This window comes from Lissotriton helveticus, chromosome 9 (genome assembly GCF_964261635.1).
Source record: "Lissotriton helveticus chromosome 9, aLisHel1.1, whole genome shotgun sequence".
In the NCBI taxonomy this organism is placed as follows: domain Eukaryota; kingdom Metazoa; phylum Chordata; class Amphibia; order Caudata; family Salamandridae; genus Lissotriton; species Lissotriton helveticus.
Window position 1 is genome coordinate 1,259,629,029 of NC_136070.1, and position 15,545 is coordinate 1,259,644,573.

The 15,545-nt window shown below is 46.2% G+C and overlaps 1 protein-coding gene across 3 annotated transcripts in view; it reads left to right on the forward strand.

The window, feature by feature from the left end:
• Nucleotides 1-15,545, forward strand: part of ARIH2 (ariadne RBR E3 ubiquitin protein ligase 2) — a 203,708-nt gene that overhangs the window by 159,811 nt on the left and 28,352 nt on the right. For all 3 annotated transcript variants that reach the window (XM_078661794.1, XM_078661795.1, XM_078661796.1), the window contains 2 exons: nucleotides 2,846-2,989; nucleotides 13,694-13,762. In XM_078661794.1, coding sequence (XP_078517920.1) covers nucleotides 2,846-2,989; nucleotides 13,694-13,762 — 213 coding nt within the window. The remainder of the gene's footprint in view (nucleotides 1-2,845; nucleotides 2,990-13,693; nucleotides 13,763-15,545) is intronic.

The following is a 15,545-nucleotide window of genomic DNA, read 5'->3' on the forward strand; positions in this document are numbered from 1 at the left end:
AAAACGGCTTCCGAGCCAAACACAGCACCGAAACCGCCCTCATTGCGGCGACCGACGACATCCGAGCACTCCTGGACAACGGTGAAACAGTGGCCCTCATTCTACTCGACCTCTCCGCCGCCTTCGACACTGTCTGTCACAACACCCTCATACAACGCCTCAGCAACATCGGCATACAAGGAAAAGCCTTGGACTGGATCATCTCGTTCCTAGCCGGAAGAACCCAGAGAGTCCGACTCCCCCCTTTCTACTCCGAGTCCACCGAAGTCATCTGCGGCGTACCTCAAGGCTCCTCACTCAGTCCCACCCTCTTCAACGTCTACATGAGTCCCCTCGCCTCCATCGCACGTCAACACAACCTCATCTCCTACGCCGACGACACCCAGCTAATCCTTTCCCTCACCAAAGACCCCAACACCGCCAAAAACAACCTTCACGAAGGTATGAAAGAAGTAGCCGAATGGATGAAACAGAGCCGCTTAAAACTCAACTCAGACAAAACGGAGGTGCTCATCCTTGGATCCTCCCCCTCAGCTTGGGACGACTCCTGGTGGCCTTCCGCTTTGGGATCAGCGCCCACACCCACAGACCATGCACGTAACCTTGGCTTCATCCTAGACTCCTCTCTCTCAATGTCCAGACAAGTCAACGCTGTATCGTCCTCCTGCTTCAACGTCCTTCGCATTCTCAAAAAGATCTTCCGCTGGATCCCCCTCGAAACAAGAAAGACTGTCACCCATGCACTGGTCACAAGTCGACTGGACTATGGCAACACACTCTACGCCGGAATTACAACAAAACTGCAGAAAAAGCTCCAGCGCATTCAAAACGAATCAGCGAGACTCATATTAGACATCCCACGCCAAGAACACATCACCGGTCACTTAAAAAACCTCCACTGGCTTCCCGTCAACAAAAGAATCACCTTCCGCCTTCTTACCCACGCACACAAGGCCCTTTATAATCTAGGACCCGAATGCCTCAACACCCGACTGTCCTTCTACTATCCCACCCGCCAACTAAGATCATTCAATCAAGCCCTCGCCGCAGTCCCGCGCATCCGAAAAACCACCATGGGTGGCAGATCCTTCTCCTTCCTGGCTGCCAAGACCTGGAACTCACTCCCCACCCACCTCCGCCTTACTCAGAATCACACCTCCTTCAGAAAAGAACTGAAAACTTGGCTATTCGATAAACAGTGATCCCCTCCCCCTAGCGCCTTGAGACCCTCTGGGTGAGTAGTGCGCTTTATAAATGCCTGAACTTGAACTTGAATATAGAACAGGAGTAACAGAGAAGCGGCCCAAACATAGAAGGCTCCTAGGGCATGTCTTGCAAGTGATTCCTTAGATCACAGTCCTCAGGTTAGTTATATGGAAAACAGGGTTCAAATGAATATGGACTGATACAGATCCTCACAGGAGAAGTAAGGGGGTCTAGAGATATCCCCCCTACTAGGGCCACCCTGACCTCCCTAGCAAATTTGACCATAAATGACAAATGTATGGCAACTACATATTTATCAGTCCACTCCTTCCTAAAACACTATTGCGTGGACAGCCAAATAAACAAGGAGGCACAAGTGGCACAGAAGATACTGAAGCATCTTTTTGCAAACTCAACCTCATTTCAGCACCAACTCCAAGAATGACCTGTGAAACTGCTACAAAATCAAAGCACATCATGGGAATCCATAAAAGGATTCATGTTACAAAATAAAATAGTTGCTTACTAATAGGGGTAGTTTAGCAGCTTGGAGATTTTTCTGGATTTACAGGCAACCCTCCACCTGTGAAGGAAATAAGGTGAGACAAGGACCTAGAACAGAAAGGAAGCCAGCAAGGCCAGGAGGAGTCGCCTAAAAGGAGAAAAAAGAATCTGAAGATGGTGACCACGCACCGGGGCTTCTGGGACGTACGCCTGACATCATAGGAGGGCAAATATAGCATCAAATGGCCTCAAGCGATGGCCAAAAGAGGAAAAAAAGGAAAAGAGGGCTAAAAAGAATAGTTTGGACCCAACCACTAGATTTTGGAATAATGTACAGCAACCATTTTATATTTAAAACCTATCAATTGGCTCAAACATTCTCATTTAAAAGAACTATTAGCCCTGGAAATATACCCGAAAATCACAAATTAATTTTACTTTGGAATAAAGATTTAAAAAATCTAAATAAACACAAAGTGCTCCAAATAGTAAAAGCTTCAAAGAGCATGTGAAAAAGTTACTTGAAATGCAGTTAAAACAAATATTCTCCTGTAAAAGCTGGCTTCGGTTGCTAATGGAGGAAGACCCTTCTATAAAAGTGACCTTGATGCCCTGTTGGCTCATTGACGCTCAGTTTATGTCAAGCCTAGAAACAGCAAAAATCATTGTGTTTTTTACTGTGATATAACCAGATTCGACGACTACACAGTTGCTCCTTTCTTTATTATTGCTTGGGAAGTATTTAAAACATGTTTTTTACAGCCAGTAGTAGACAATGGTTTACAACCAAACTTGTTTCCAGCTGCATCTCCACCTCACTCTACATTTGTAGTTTCAAATCGAGCCGCACTAGGTGTAAAATATATATAGATATATATATATATATATATATATATATATATATATATATATATATATATATATATATATATATATATATATATATATATATATATATATATATATATATATATATCTTTGGTTACTAAGTTTTAAAGCCCTAATATCCTAGAATGTTAGTAACTGTTGTATTTTAGGTATAGTGATGTATGTCTGCCACAGCAGTACTTTTCTAATCCTCTTATTTTTTGGAAGCACAATTGTTAGACCTTTTATATTTGTATTTTCTTGGCAGTGGGAGAACCATAATAAGAGTTTGCAGCTGGAGGCGCAGACATACCAGCGAATTCAAGAGAAGATCCAGGAGCGAGTGATGAACAATCTGGGAACATGGATCGACTGGCAGTATCTCCAGAATGCGGCAAGACTTCTTGCAAAAGTATGATCTTTTTTGTTGATTTTTTTAAGCATTTCAGCTGCTTGCCTTTCAGGCACTTACCTAGTTAATCAGAATATTGCATGAAACATTTGGAACTATCCTAGCACTGATAGAGTATTAGAATAGTTACCTCTTTTTCATTACAGACCCTTTATTCAATCTAGATCTGTGCTCTCCAAGTGTTTATCTTTGGTGGGATCTGGATAAATGTGCATTTCTGCTCCTACACAATATTGATATTACCTTTGTTGTCTTCTGCCCTGTAGCGCTGTGGCATTTCGCCTTTGCAGAAGGTCTAGAAAGCAAAGTTGCTGGGTTCTAAATATTTGTAATAGTGCTAGTGTCCAGGTCCTTAATGTTTTTTGTAGCAGTCCAGTTTGCAAGTTACTTTAGCGAAATTCAAGGTGCAAGTGCTGAAATCCAATTCTTTATGGAAAGTATAGATGAAGTAAGAGTAGAGCAAGCACTCTAGGGTTGAGTCTCATATGATAATGACCTACCCTGCTGTGGATGTTGCCCAGACAGAATATAAGGTGGGCGTTGTAATGCCACGTGGATATCATCAGTTTACTTTTGGTACATTGTTTTTGAGCTCACGCACATCTGTGTATTGAACTGTTGAGGAAGGAGGGTTGAAACGTGAGGGGTTGAATTTTTCAATTTTGCCAACTGGACAAGGTCCTGGATACGTATTGAAGGAGCTTCAAAGTGAATGGAGTAAAGACTAAAGTCTGTCTTCATTAAGTTGTTTCCTGTAATACTCTTTGAGTCTGCCTCTAGGAAATTTAGCATGAGCATCCATGTTAATAAGGTTGCAAAGTGAATTTCACCAAGTAGAACACTTGAACGTTCTTCCCTATATTGTAAGCTATGATCTGTGACAGTTTCTTTGATTAGGACACAAGTTGACTAATTAAAAGGCATCTGAGCATTGCAACCATATTCTCCCTAAGTGTATCCTTGATTACCACCCACTTCTTCAATGCCATTTACTGTCGCTCAGTGAGAAAACACTCCATTCAAATGCCTCTCGCCGGAACACGACGAGGCCAGCTGTATGGCCTGTTCGAAGTTCAGGTCGAAGAAGACACTCAAGCTTCGGCGCGCCTCGAGGCCCAGCGAGAGGCTCCGGCACCCGATGACATCTTCGACGAGCCCGAGGCAGAAGGCACAAGCCATCATCTGCAGATTTCACCACCGTCGATGGAGGTCGAGGCCGATCCCGGAGAACCCGTCGAGGGCCAGGACCTTGAATACGTCGAGGTGGTAGGGGACGTCGAAGAAGTTTATGGGGCCGCGGAAGATAGCTCGGAGGAAGAGCTATGCCCCGAAAGTTACATGACTCAGGCTCAGGTCACAGGATCGCCACTCGGCCTTACCCTCGACCCTGCACCACTATCCCCGGCCCCGCCTTCTGGCCCGGCCACGGACTCAACAGCGGAGACGCCATTGCGACCACATCCAAGATGGCCGACGTACCATCGAAAACGAAACCGAAACCTTCGGATTCGACAACACCAAAGATGGCCGCCGTACCATCTAAACTGCCGTCGGCTGCTACGTCATCGACTCCGGCGCCCTCCAGCACTGAGAAGTCAAAGAAGACTGTCGAGCCAACACCGAAGAAGGCTGTCGAGCCGACAAAGCCACAAAAGGTGGCCAAGGACCCGTCCTCAAAAAAGGTCGTCCAGCCCGTGTTGAGCGCGGTTACTCCGGTAAAGTCCACTAAGACTGTTCAAAGTCCTTCAGACGCGACTGCGGCGACGCCAGGCACACGCCCGATCGAGGCACAGTCCACAAAGGGACACAACCCGAGGTCCGGAGGCCCTACGCATCGGCACAAAGACGCCGGATCGAAAGCAACGCCATCGGCGCATAAGCCTGCAAAGGAGGCACGGACCATTGGAGCCGAAGATGCGTCTGCGGACACCTCGTCGACACCGAGGGCCTCCGATAGTGACGGACATGGGGCATCAGTTACCAAACCCTCCGCTTCCTTCACTAAGCAGGTCACTGACTCCTTCAAACGTATTCGGGAGAAGACTTTAACGTCCACCACTCACACGCCGTCGGCTCCGAAACTGGTTGACGCACCTGCGAAGCCTTCAAGCAAGCTTCTCTACACACTGCCGCCCAAGGTGGCACCGAAGGCATTTGCACCAAGATCGGTGCCAAAGACCACTGAACCGTCAGAACCTTCGACGCTAGGTGACCGGTTAGATCGACGTCAAGAGAGAGGGGTTGACCTAACGGCTAGGGCGCTCGACCTCGGACCTGGAGGAACTGGGTTCGAGTCTCGGTAACGACGCCAAAAACCTCCTGTGATTCTGGGCAAATCACTTAATCTCCCCGTGCATAAAATGAAAGTAACTGGAAAACGTAAAAATGTAACGTAACTGGAAAAATATGTAAAGCGCTCTGATACCTGATTCGGTTCGGGTCTAGTTTGCGCTATATAAAACTGCAAAAAAAAAAAAAAGCTTCAGAGGAACAATCTGAGCATTACATCGATCCCGAAACTGGGAAATTGACGCTCTATAAGCGAAAGATCACTTCCCAGCCATTAGAATCCTATGTCATTCCACTAAAGAAAAAAAGGCCGGAACAGGACATTCCTGCCCTTGTTCTACCTCTTCAGCCTCCACCAAGAAGGAGCCCATCACCTTCCCCCACCCAGTCAGGGGGTGAGGAAGATTACCAGGATGACCAGTACAATTTCCCAGCTGACAATGACCCTGATGTACAACAGGACTCATATGACGACACTGGTGACCAGGGCGGCCATCAGGTGGTACAAGATCCACAGGTTTTTGGTGCACGTACATCCCCAACTGAGGATTCTGCGGCATTTAATGCCTTGATACAGCGGGCAGCTGCAAATCATAATGTGGACATGCATGCAGACCCGGTGGAAGTAGATTTTTTGTTTGACACTTTCTCAGCATCAGAAAAGACTGTTAAAACACTTCCTATGCTAAAAGGTGTCCTTAAGCATGCCCCGGAAATCTTTAAGGAACCTACCAGGGCGAGAGTGGTGAACCCACGTATTGAAAAGAAATACAGAGCGGCTCCTGGTGACCCTGCATATATTCGGGGACAGTTGCCTCTGGACTCGTTGGTGGTCGCAAATGCCCGCAAAAGGGCGAACTCCCAGACAACGGGTGAAGCTCCTCCCCCAGACAAGGAGTCGAAAGTGTTTGAGGCATCTGGCAAAAGGGTGGCTGCGCAGGCTGCCAATATCTGGCGCATATCAAACACACAGGCACTGTTGGCACGATATGATAGGGCGCATTACGACACACTAGAGCAGCTCCTTCAACACCTACCAGATGAGTTTAAGGAGGCAGCCGAGATGCTCATACAGGAGGGAAAGCTCATTTCAAACGCTGCAATAAAGTGTGCGCTTGATGTAGCAGATACAGCGGCTAGGGGTATTAACACTAGCGTCATGTTACGGCGCCAAGCATGGCTTCGCATATCAGGTTTTAAACCTGACATTCAAACAACTATACTCAACCAGCCCGTAAACCCTGACAGACTGTTTGGCCCTGAAGTTGACACCACCCTCGAAAAAATTTAAAAAAGACAATGAGACAGCGAAGTCCATGGGGTTGCTTCAGTCTCAGCAATTCCGGGGGAGCACTTTTCGTCGCTCAGGTACCCGCGGTGTTACCAGAGGACACCTGGCACAACAGACACAATTCACGAAAGGTGGCGCACAGTCCTCGTACCCCAAGCAAGGTAGAGGGGGTTACAGAGGAAATAGTACCAAGGTCAGAGGCAGAGGTAACAACAACTCCCGTTTCATCTGCCACCAACAAACAGTGACTCTCTGTCACTGCCCCCCGACCATCCGACACCTGTCGGGGGGAGACTCCAGCAGTTCCTGCCAGTCTGGACGTCCATCACCACAGACAGGTGGGTGAGAAAACTTATCCAGTACGGTTATTGTTTGGAGTTAACGTCCACTCCTCCCAACATTCCCCCAAGACAACGTCCTATGTCGGCAGAGCACTTGCACTTATTGCAGCAGGAAGTGGTAGTGATGCTGCAAAAAGGCGCAATAGAGCTCGTACCAGTGGAGGAGGAAGGTACAGGGGTCTATTCCCTGTACTTCCTTATCCCAAAAAAGGACGGATCCCTCAGACCCATTCTGGATCTACGCCCTCTCAACCTGTATATATTGTCGGAACATTTTCACATGCTGACGCTGCAGCAGATTCTTCCCCTGCTAAACCAAGGGGACTTCCTAGCGACCTTAGATCTCAAGGACGCTTATTTTCACATACCACTCCACCCATCCCACAGAAAATACCTCAGGTTCACCATCCAAAACAGGCATTATCAGTTCAAAGTCCTACCCTTTGGAGTGACCACTGCCCCCAGAGTGTTTACAAAGTGTCTGGCGACAGTTGCGGCGCACCTCAGGAGACAGAACATACATGTCTACCCTTACTTAGACGACTGGCTTGTTCAAGCAAAGTCGGAACAGCAGTGCGCCGCAAACATGTCCCACACCATTCACCTCCTTCACAGTCTGGGGTTCTCCCTGAACTACCCAAAGTCGCACCTTCAGCCAGCCCATGTGCGGCAGTATCTGGGCGCGACAATAAATACCCTGACTGCTATGGCTCAGCCGAACCCAGTGAGGATCGACAACATTCAGTCGCTCATCCAGAGGTTCAGACCGCAACACTCACTACCAGCGAGAGTGTTCATGCAGTTGATAGGCATGATGGCCTCCTGCATCTTCATAGTCCCGCACGCAAGGTTGCATATGCGTCCGCTCCAAGAATGCTTGGCAAATCAATGGACACAGGCTCAGGGACGACTAACAGACCTAGTGTTGGTGACCGGTCGGGCATACACCTCTCTGCATTGGTGGAATCCACACAACCTTTGCAAAGGCCGACCGTTCCAAGAGCCTGTGCCACAAATTATCCTAACGACGGACGCATCTCTCCAGGGGTGGGGAGCTCACGTGCTCCACTACACGGTGCAGGGACTGTGGTCAACGCAGCAACAGAAGTTGCACATCAACTACCTGGAACTGATGGCAATCTTCATGGCGCTCAAGTCCTTCAAAGTACATCTGTGCAACAAGGTCGTGTTGATCCGGACGGACAACATGACAGCCATGTACTACATCCAGAAGCAGGGAGGTACTCACTCTCCACAGCTGTCTCATCTGGCTCAGAGCATGTGGAAGTGGGCCATTCAGAGGAACATCTTCCTCATGGCGGAACACCTCCCGGGCAAGGACAATCAGATGGCGGATCTGCTCAGCAGGTACAGCCATCAAATGCACGAGTGGGAGATACATCCATCAGTACCCAACCCGTACTTCCAGCAGTGGGGTCATCCACAGATAGACCTCTTTGCCACAAGGGAAAATACAAAATGCCAAAGCTTTGCCGCCAGGTTCCCTCACCCGGAATCGCAGGGGAATGCGATATGGATGAACTGGTCAGGCAGATTTGCGTACGCTTTTCCCCCAGCGCCTCTCATTCCGCTGGTGGCAAAAAAGCTAAAGCAACACTCGATGACGCTCATCCTGGTTGCTCCAACGTGGGCACGCCAACCATGGTACACCACGTTTCTAGAACTTTCCGTGGTACCGCATCAAAGGCTGCATCTCTCCCCAAGCCTCTTGACGCAGAACCATGGCGACATTCAGCATCCAGATCCGCAACAGCTCAATCTGGCGATCTGGCTCCTGAAGTCCTAGAGTTTGGCTACCTCAACCTGCCTCCTGAATGCATGGACATCATCCGGGAGGCAAGAAAGCCCACCACCAGAGCTTGCTATGCAGCAAAATGGAAGCGGTTTGTCATTTACTGTACAGACCACAACATCAACCCGCTAGATGCATCCATTCCTAACATCATCTGCTATTTGTTACATCTTTACAAATGCAATCTAGCGTACGCTTCCATTCGGATACATTTATCCGCCATAGCGGCTTATCTCCAGAACAGGCAGCATCTCTCTGTTTTCAGGGTGCCTGCCATTAAAGCTTTTCTGGAGGGACTAAAACGAGTCATTCCTCCAAGAACACCACCAGCTCCAGTGTGGAACCTCAATGTGGTCCTCACTCGGCTGATGGGCCCACCTTTTGAGCCACTCCACTCATGCGAGATTCAGTTCCTGACATGGAAAGTGGCTTTTCTCATTGCTATTACATCGCTCAGGCGTGTTAGTGAGCTACAAGCGCTCACGATCCAAGAGCCATTCATCCCGATTCATTCAAACAGGGTAGTGCTCCGCACTAACCCCAAATTCCTTCCTAAGGTGGTGTCCCAGTTTCATATCAACCAAACTATTGACCTGCCCGCGTTCTTTCAAAACCCACAAACAGTAGCAGAAAGAATGCTCCATACATTAGACGTTAAAAGGGCGTTGATGTAGTACATTGACAGAACACAACACTTTAGGAAAACACAACAACTTTTTGTTGCCTTCTCAGCCCAGCACAAAGGCAACCCTATTTCCAAAGCAGGAATAGCCAGATGGATTGTTAAATGCATTCAGATCTGTTATCAGAAAGCTAAACGTACTTTAACAATACCCCTAAGGGCGCACTCCACACGCAAGTTGGGGGCCTCCATGGCTTTCCTAGGGAACATTCCTTTAGAAGACATTTGTAGAGCAGCCACGTGGTCTACACCGCACACATTTACAAAACATTACTGTGTCGATGTGCATTCCAAGCAGCAAGCAGCTGTAGGACAGGCTGTTCTCAAGACACTCTTTCAGACTTCTGCAGCTGGCACGGGCAACCGCCGTTAATAGAGGGACTGCTATGTATTCTATGCAATAGATATGAATTTAGCAGCCCACATGCCTCGAACTGAATATGCTACTTACCAGTATGCATCTGTTCTTGGCATGTAGGGCTGCTAACATTCATATCGCCCACCCTCCTCCCCGGTGCCCGTAGCGGCTGCAGATACTCTCTTGCATTCAATCATTAGCATGGACATCCTTTACGCTATTTCACTCCATCTCTGCCACAATGGCTAAAAAACAATCTGGGGATGGAGTCGATGCCCATGCGCACTGTAGTCCAGGGGAGGAGCCACCTATCTCGTGATACTTCGAAGACTCTTCCAGGACAACAATGTGCAATCATCCGGACCCAACACTAGGCGGCGATCTATGCAATAGATATGAATGTTAGCAGCCCTACATGCCATGAACAGATGCATACTGGTAAGTAGCATATTCATTATGCATGAGCTACAAATCCCTTCAGGTAACACCCCCACTTTTGCATCTGGATCACATGCTAGACTCCATATCTTTTGGATTTGGATGACACTGGCACAGATAGTTTTTGGGGGACCCTTTTTGAAGTATTCAGACATCATTGTTAAAATGTAATATCTGTGTTCTCACGGTTGTCAGCACAGTCTTGACAGTGTGCTTTCTAGGAAACTACTACCATTAACTCATATAGCTACTCACCGCCACTTCTTCCACCAGCATCTAAGATGATGTTAACTAGATCGACAGATCTGATCCCAGCAGCATTGAGCAGCACTTCATTCAGCAACGTCTTTCTCTTGGACTTCAGAACTCCAGGCAGTCCCTCCACCAAGATTCTGAATGGAGCAGTCAACATTAACACCATGAACATGAAACAATCCATAAAACCAACCCAGACCACTCATCGTTGTCGATCCGGTCTTCACAGCCCTGAGGTCTACAACTGAAACTGAATTGGCCAGACAACCTTGCCATCCCATTATTCACCGAAGTGCCCACGCTAATCATCCACCACAGTCACCCAAAACCTACCAAACCATAGTACTGCTCCTTGATGGATACACTGTTGTAAAGTGTCTCAAGCAACAACTCAGTACTCTGGCAATCTCAGCGGACTCTGATGTCAACTTGTTTTTACACTATATATCAATCTGCTCTCAGAAGCAAGTAAGAGCGCGAGACTAAATTGTCAAGTGCCCACACAAAATCCTTCTAAAGCAAGCCAAAAGTTATGCTGCACCTTAAGAGCCTTCTAGACCACCCTCAAATCCACCAAGCAGTGCCTGTGTCACCAGCAGCACCATGATACTGCACTCACCCAGCAATGTGTGTCAATTAAGAATTCATCAAGATTCGCTGGGGCTGCACCAAGAATATGGAACTCCTTCCCACCCGCCATCAGAAGAATCCCCCCTCTGGCACGCTTCAAAAAGGAGGCCAAATCCTTCCTCATGGGTAAATCCTTGACTAAACCCGTTCCACAACCACCCCGTAGACTACTGCCTCCATCCTGCGACCTCGCCCCACCAAGAAACCGGAGTCCGTCCTCAACAATTGGAATATTGACTATTCTTGTATACTCCCATCCCTCTAGTATCCAGCACCCCCTCCCCCCTAATTTACAGTACTCTTGTGTTATCCTCCCTATTGTTTGACTTTGTAAAGCGCTCTGATACCCTAACGGGTCAAGTTTGCGCTCTATAAAACACTAAAATAAATTAATAAGGCCAGGTCCAGTGCAACCTTGTTTGCACAAAGCAGGTTACTGCCATCTATCCCATCTAACTGTACAATATTTTGAAGGTGGGTTTTCTTACAATTGTCATCATAACGATCTTTCTAACCACTACACCACCCTCCAATGAACGACGTATTGGGATAGCTTCGATTCAAGATCTTTAAAACCTTATCAAGAAAGCACTCACTCTCCTCACCATGGGCCGTTCATTTTGTGTACATCCCAACTTACCCCTGCTGTCATTTGTGTTCTTCCTGCAACCTCCAGTGCCACGCCTGCAGCCTATTTGCTGCAAGATGAATCCCTATGGAAAAGCATTGGGCACCCGAAAGGGAATTTGCACCCTGCTGCCCCAGTGCTGCTCTGGTGTATGTTTGCTACTGCTTTGTGGGCCCTCTGTGCTTGACCAAAGTGGCCCCCTGCAACCGATCTACTTACCTGCAAACAATGTGGCTCCAGGAACCCCTATCCTCATTGGAAAGCATTGGGTTGAACTCCGATTTTGACCTCTGCCCCTGTGCCACTGGTGGTGCAGTTTTTGTACGTACCTGGTTCCCTGGCTCTTGCTGACTTTTGGTTCCGAAGACCGGGATTGTAAGTTCAATACTTAACCTGTGTTAAAAAATGTGTGCCGATTTTTGAAAGAGAAAAGTATTTTTAATTAAAAACGTTCCTGATTACGAAGAACTTGGTCTTAAAATGATATGTAAACAAAGTATATTTTTTCTAAAATTGGTCTGGATCTCCTTCATGAGGCGTGTGTCCATTATTGATCACTGTTGTGCAAAAAATGTCTTAAACTCCTGTGTTGGGCCTAAGGCAGATCGCCCACACTATCACCAATAGAGCACTTCGGGTTTTACTTCGAGCCCTGTACACTTTTGGGGAACCCATGGACTCTGCACTGTATTACCACCTGGTGGCAGTATCCTATACAGAGCCAGCTTCCTACAACAGGTAAGTATCTTTTTTTCTTATTTTGTCTTTTTATCACCTAAAGACTTTCACTTCATTATTACCAGTTTAGCAGCCAATAAACAATAAGAAGCTCAAAGGCGACTAGTCAGTCTTTGTGGAAGGCCTTCCACAGTGTTTCAATATGTGTAGCTACATTTTGATCCATTTGAGCTAGCAGCAATTTGTTTAAAATCTGCAAATTATGCAGTAAATCGATGATATGACTTGAGACAATCCCATAATTATGCTTAAAACACTGCGGCTGCAGAATTGCGTTATCCCAGTGGCTCTGGGTAGGGAGTGAAATAACTGCATTACATCACATATAGAGTGAGAAATTGGTAAGAGAACTTATCAAGGTCTATTATAGGTAGGAGTTATTATTGTGTATGATCAGAGAGAAAAGTTAGAGGCAGACAAGCTAGTGATTTTACAGCTGACGTGAACTCTCGATCATCCGTATCTGTTCCTTCTAACCCGTCACCCAGTAATGACACATTTCTTTCTTGTGTGTTCAGCCATGTAAATGCAAACAATTGCCTTTGGATATATATTTTTAACATAGGTGGATAAAATATAACTTGGGTGTTGCTTCTTTGTGCCTTCTAATGTGACCTAGAAGAATTTACCAGCAGAGCAAGGCCTACAGGATCCTCCAGGAAGCTGTTTCCTGCGTGCTCTTTACTAATAAACCTGCACAGAAACTGAAATTGGTCTTCAAAGTACAGAATTATGGGAAAGTTTTACTCCCTACCATGCAAAATTGTAAGGATCCAGATAGCCAAAAAGTTTAAAAAGACAAATTATTGCATTCATGCGGCCATGTCTTAATGGTAGAAGTTTATTGAAAGCTTGTGCAAATGAAGACAATGGCCACACTTGGCTACTATTTTAACTGGTGCGTGGCTGTGTGTGTGTGTGTGTATAAGTAAAAGCTGGATTTATCTTCATCTTCACCCTACCACTCAGACGCCCTTGATTGAATTGGTCCCTTACCATCCATCTTCTTTTATTCCATCACTCCTCTCACGGTGTTTCTAATTTCCTCTTCAGTTTCATCCTTTTTTGCTCCTCATACTAGATCATCTACAGTGGATATCCAAGTGTCAGGCTCCTAAGAACAAACTTTTCTGAACAGGTCCAATGGGGGTGGTGAACCCTGCTGATGTGTTGTGGCTAGCTTGCCTTGGTGGAGCATTGCAGCACAATGTCTCTAATGCTTTCTCTTTTCTCTTTTGCAGTGTCGTTACACTCTACAATACACATATCCATATGCTTACTACATGGAATCTGGTCCCAGGAAGAAGCTGGTAAGGCATGCTGCACTCTTAAGAGTTTGATATGTGTTTGTAAGCCAACATTCTCATGGTCTATATGTTTTGCCCACTTCTCCAATGATGTGTTCTTTAGCCTCATTGTTGCTGACTACATAAAAAGGTTTGCTTAGAGACCTTTAGGGACTATCACAAATGGTTGCTAGGGAGATGGACTCCCTATTCTCCTATATAAATGTTCTACCTTTTGAGTACCTTAAGAATGAGTTTTGTGAAAACTTCTAGTTTGCAAGGCCCTTGCAGTCACAGTTGCCATCTTGCTCCCCTCATTGCCTGACTATGGGCATTATTACAAATTTGGTGGTCTTGGAGCGGGGCTGCCGTCCCGCTCCAAGACCGCCAAAGCCACACTGACCCTGCTGGCCAGATTACAACTTTTTTATTCTCTGGTGGGCGGTTCTTTTGCGGTCCCACAGCATTGCCTAGGAAAAACGAACCGCGATGGGAGCGTCAAAGGCAGTCTCTGCACGGAATGGACTGGTGCAGTCCATGCCCTGCAGGAACTGGGGCGCATGCACAAGGGTGCACAACATGCACCCAATGGCCCTTTAGGGCCCCCTTTGTTCCTCTCCGCCACAGTTTTAATGGTCACAGAATGGTATCCAAACAAACAAGGTAGGTGTTCTAATTTTGTTGTTGTACTTTTCCACTTCACTGGTTCTGTGTATACATGTGCTTCCCCTGCTAAACATGAAGTAATTTTCTGCTCCAGATTTCTTGAATTCACTTTACTACTTTGGTTTTGTTTTCACTTGAGTCTTGATGTTTCAGACGCTACATGAATGTGCCGGGACCAGGTTGTACAGGTCTCATTCATGTAGCATCTGAATTCACATGGGAGTGTTTCTATTCCCTAACATGCAAAATTGTACGGGTCCAGATACTGATTGTCACATGATCACTTCTCTGTAGATCACATATACTATTATACTGAGAGGCACAAAATAGACAAATGGAAAAGTAAGGTTTGACCAGTTTTGTTTAAAAGATATTGCTCAATGTTTCAGTTGACTGAGAAAAATGTAGTAGTACCTGTGACCCACATTTTGGTCTTTTCTTTAACCACAGTTCAGACTTCTTTACCTACCCCTGGCTACTACTTATGCAGGCCCACTAAATGAGACTATTTAAAACCCACTTATCCCGCTTTGTGCCACTACTTAGTGACCACCCCCCACACCACCTCTATGGGTGTTTGCTTTAAGTCCAAATTTTGTTGGAGGATGTGAAACTTTATTCTGTTGGTATATGGATGTAGTTAATAAGTTAAACAATTGAAAGTTGACAGTCTAACACCTACATATTTTTGTGTGTTCTTTTAAACTATACAATTACCATGACCTTCAGTTGAGTCTCAAAATATAGTTGCTGCATTCTAGCATTTTCTTTATTTTTTTTTTTTTAAAGACCTTTATTGTACAAGCTTGTAGTGACACAGCGTTGAGCCTACAACCTCGAGGGCCGGCCGCGTTGATCATACTTTTCGGTCTACATTCTCTGATTTACACAGCCATTCAGCCGACATTCCTGGGGCCTGGCGGCACATCAAATTAAAGTGTACAGAGGTTAATTAGTTTGTGTACCGGATGACCTATAGGTCTTTTGGTTTGTTTTTTTTTTGTTGTTTTTTTTTTTAGTTAAACTTGTAACGAATATACACGTTGACAATAAATACGACAATCATTCTATAATGTTTTGAAATACACATTTGCCTAACAGCTGAGTTTACTAATACTACATCTAGTGTAAAGACCCACCA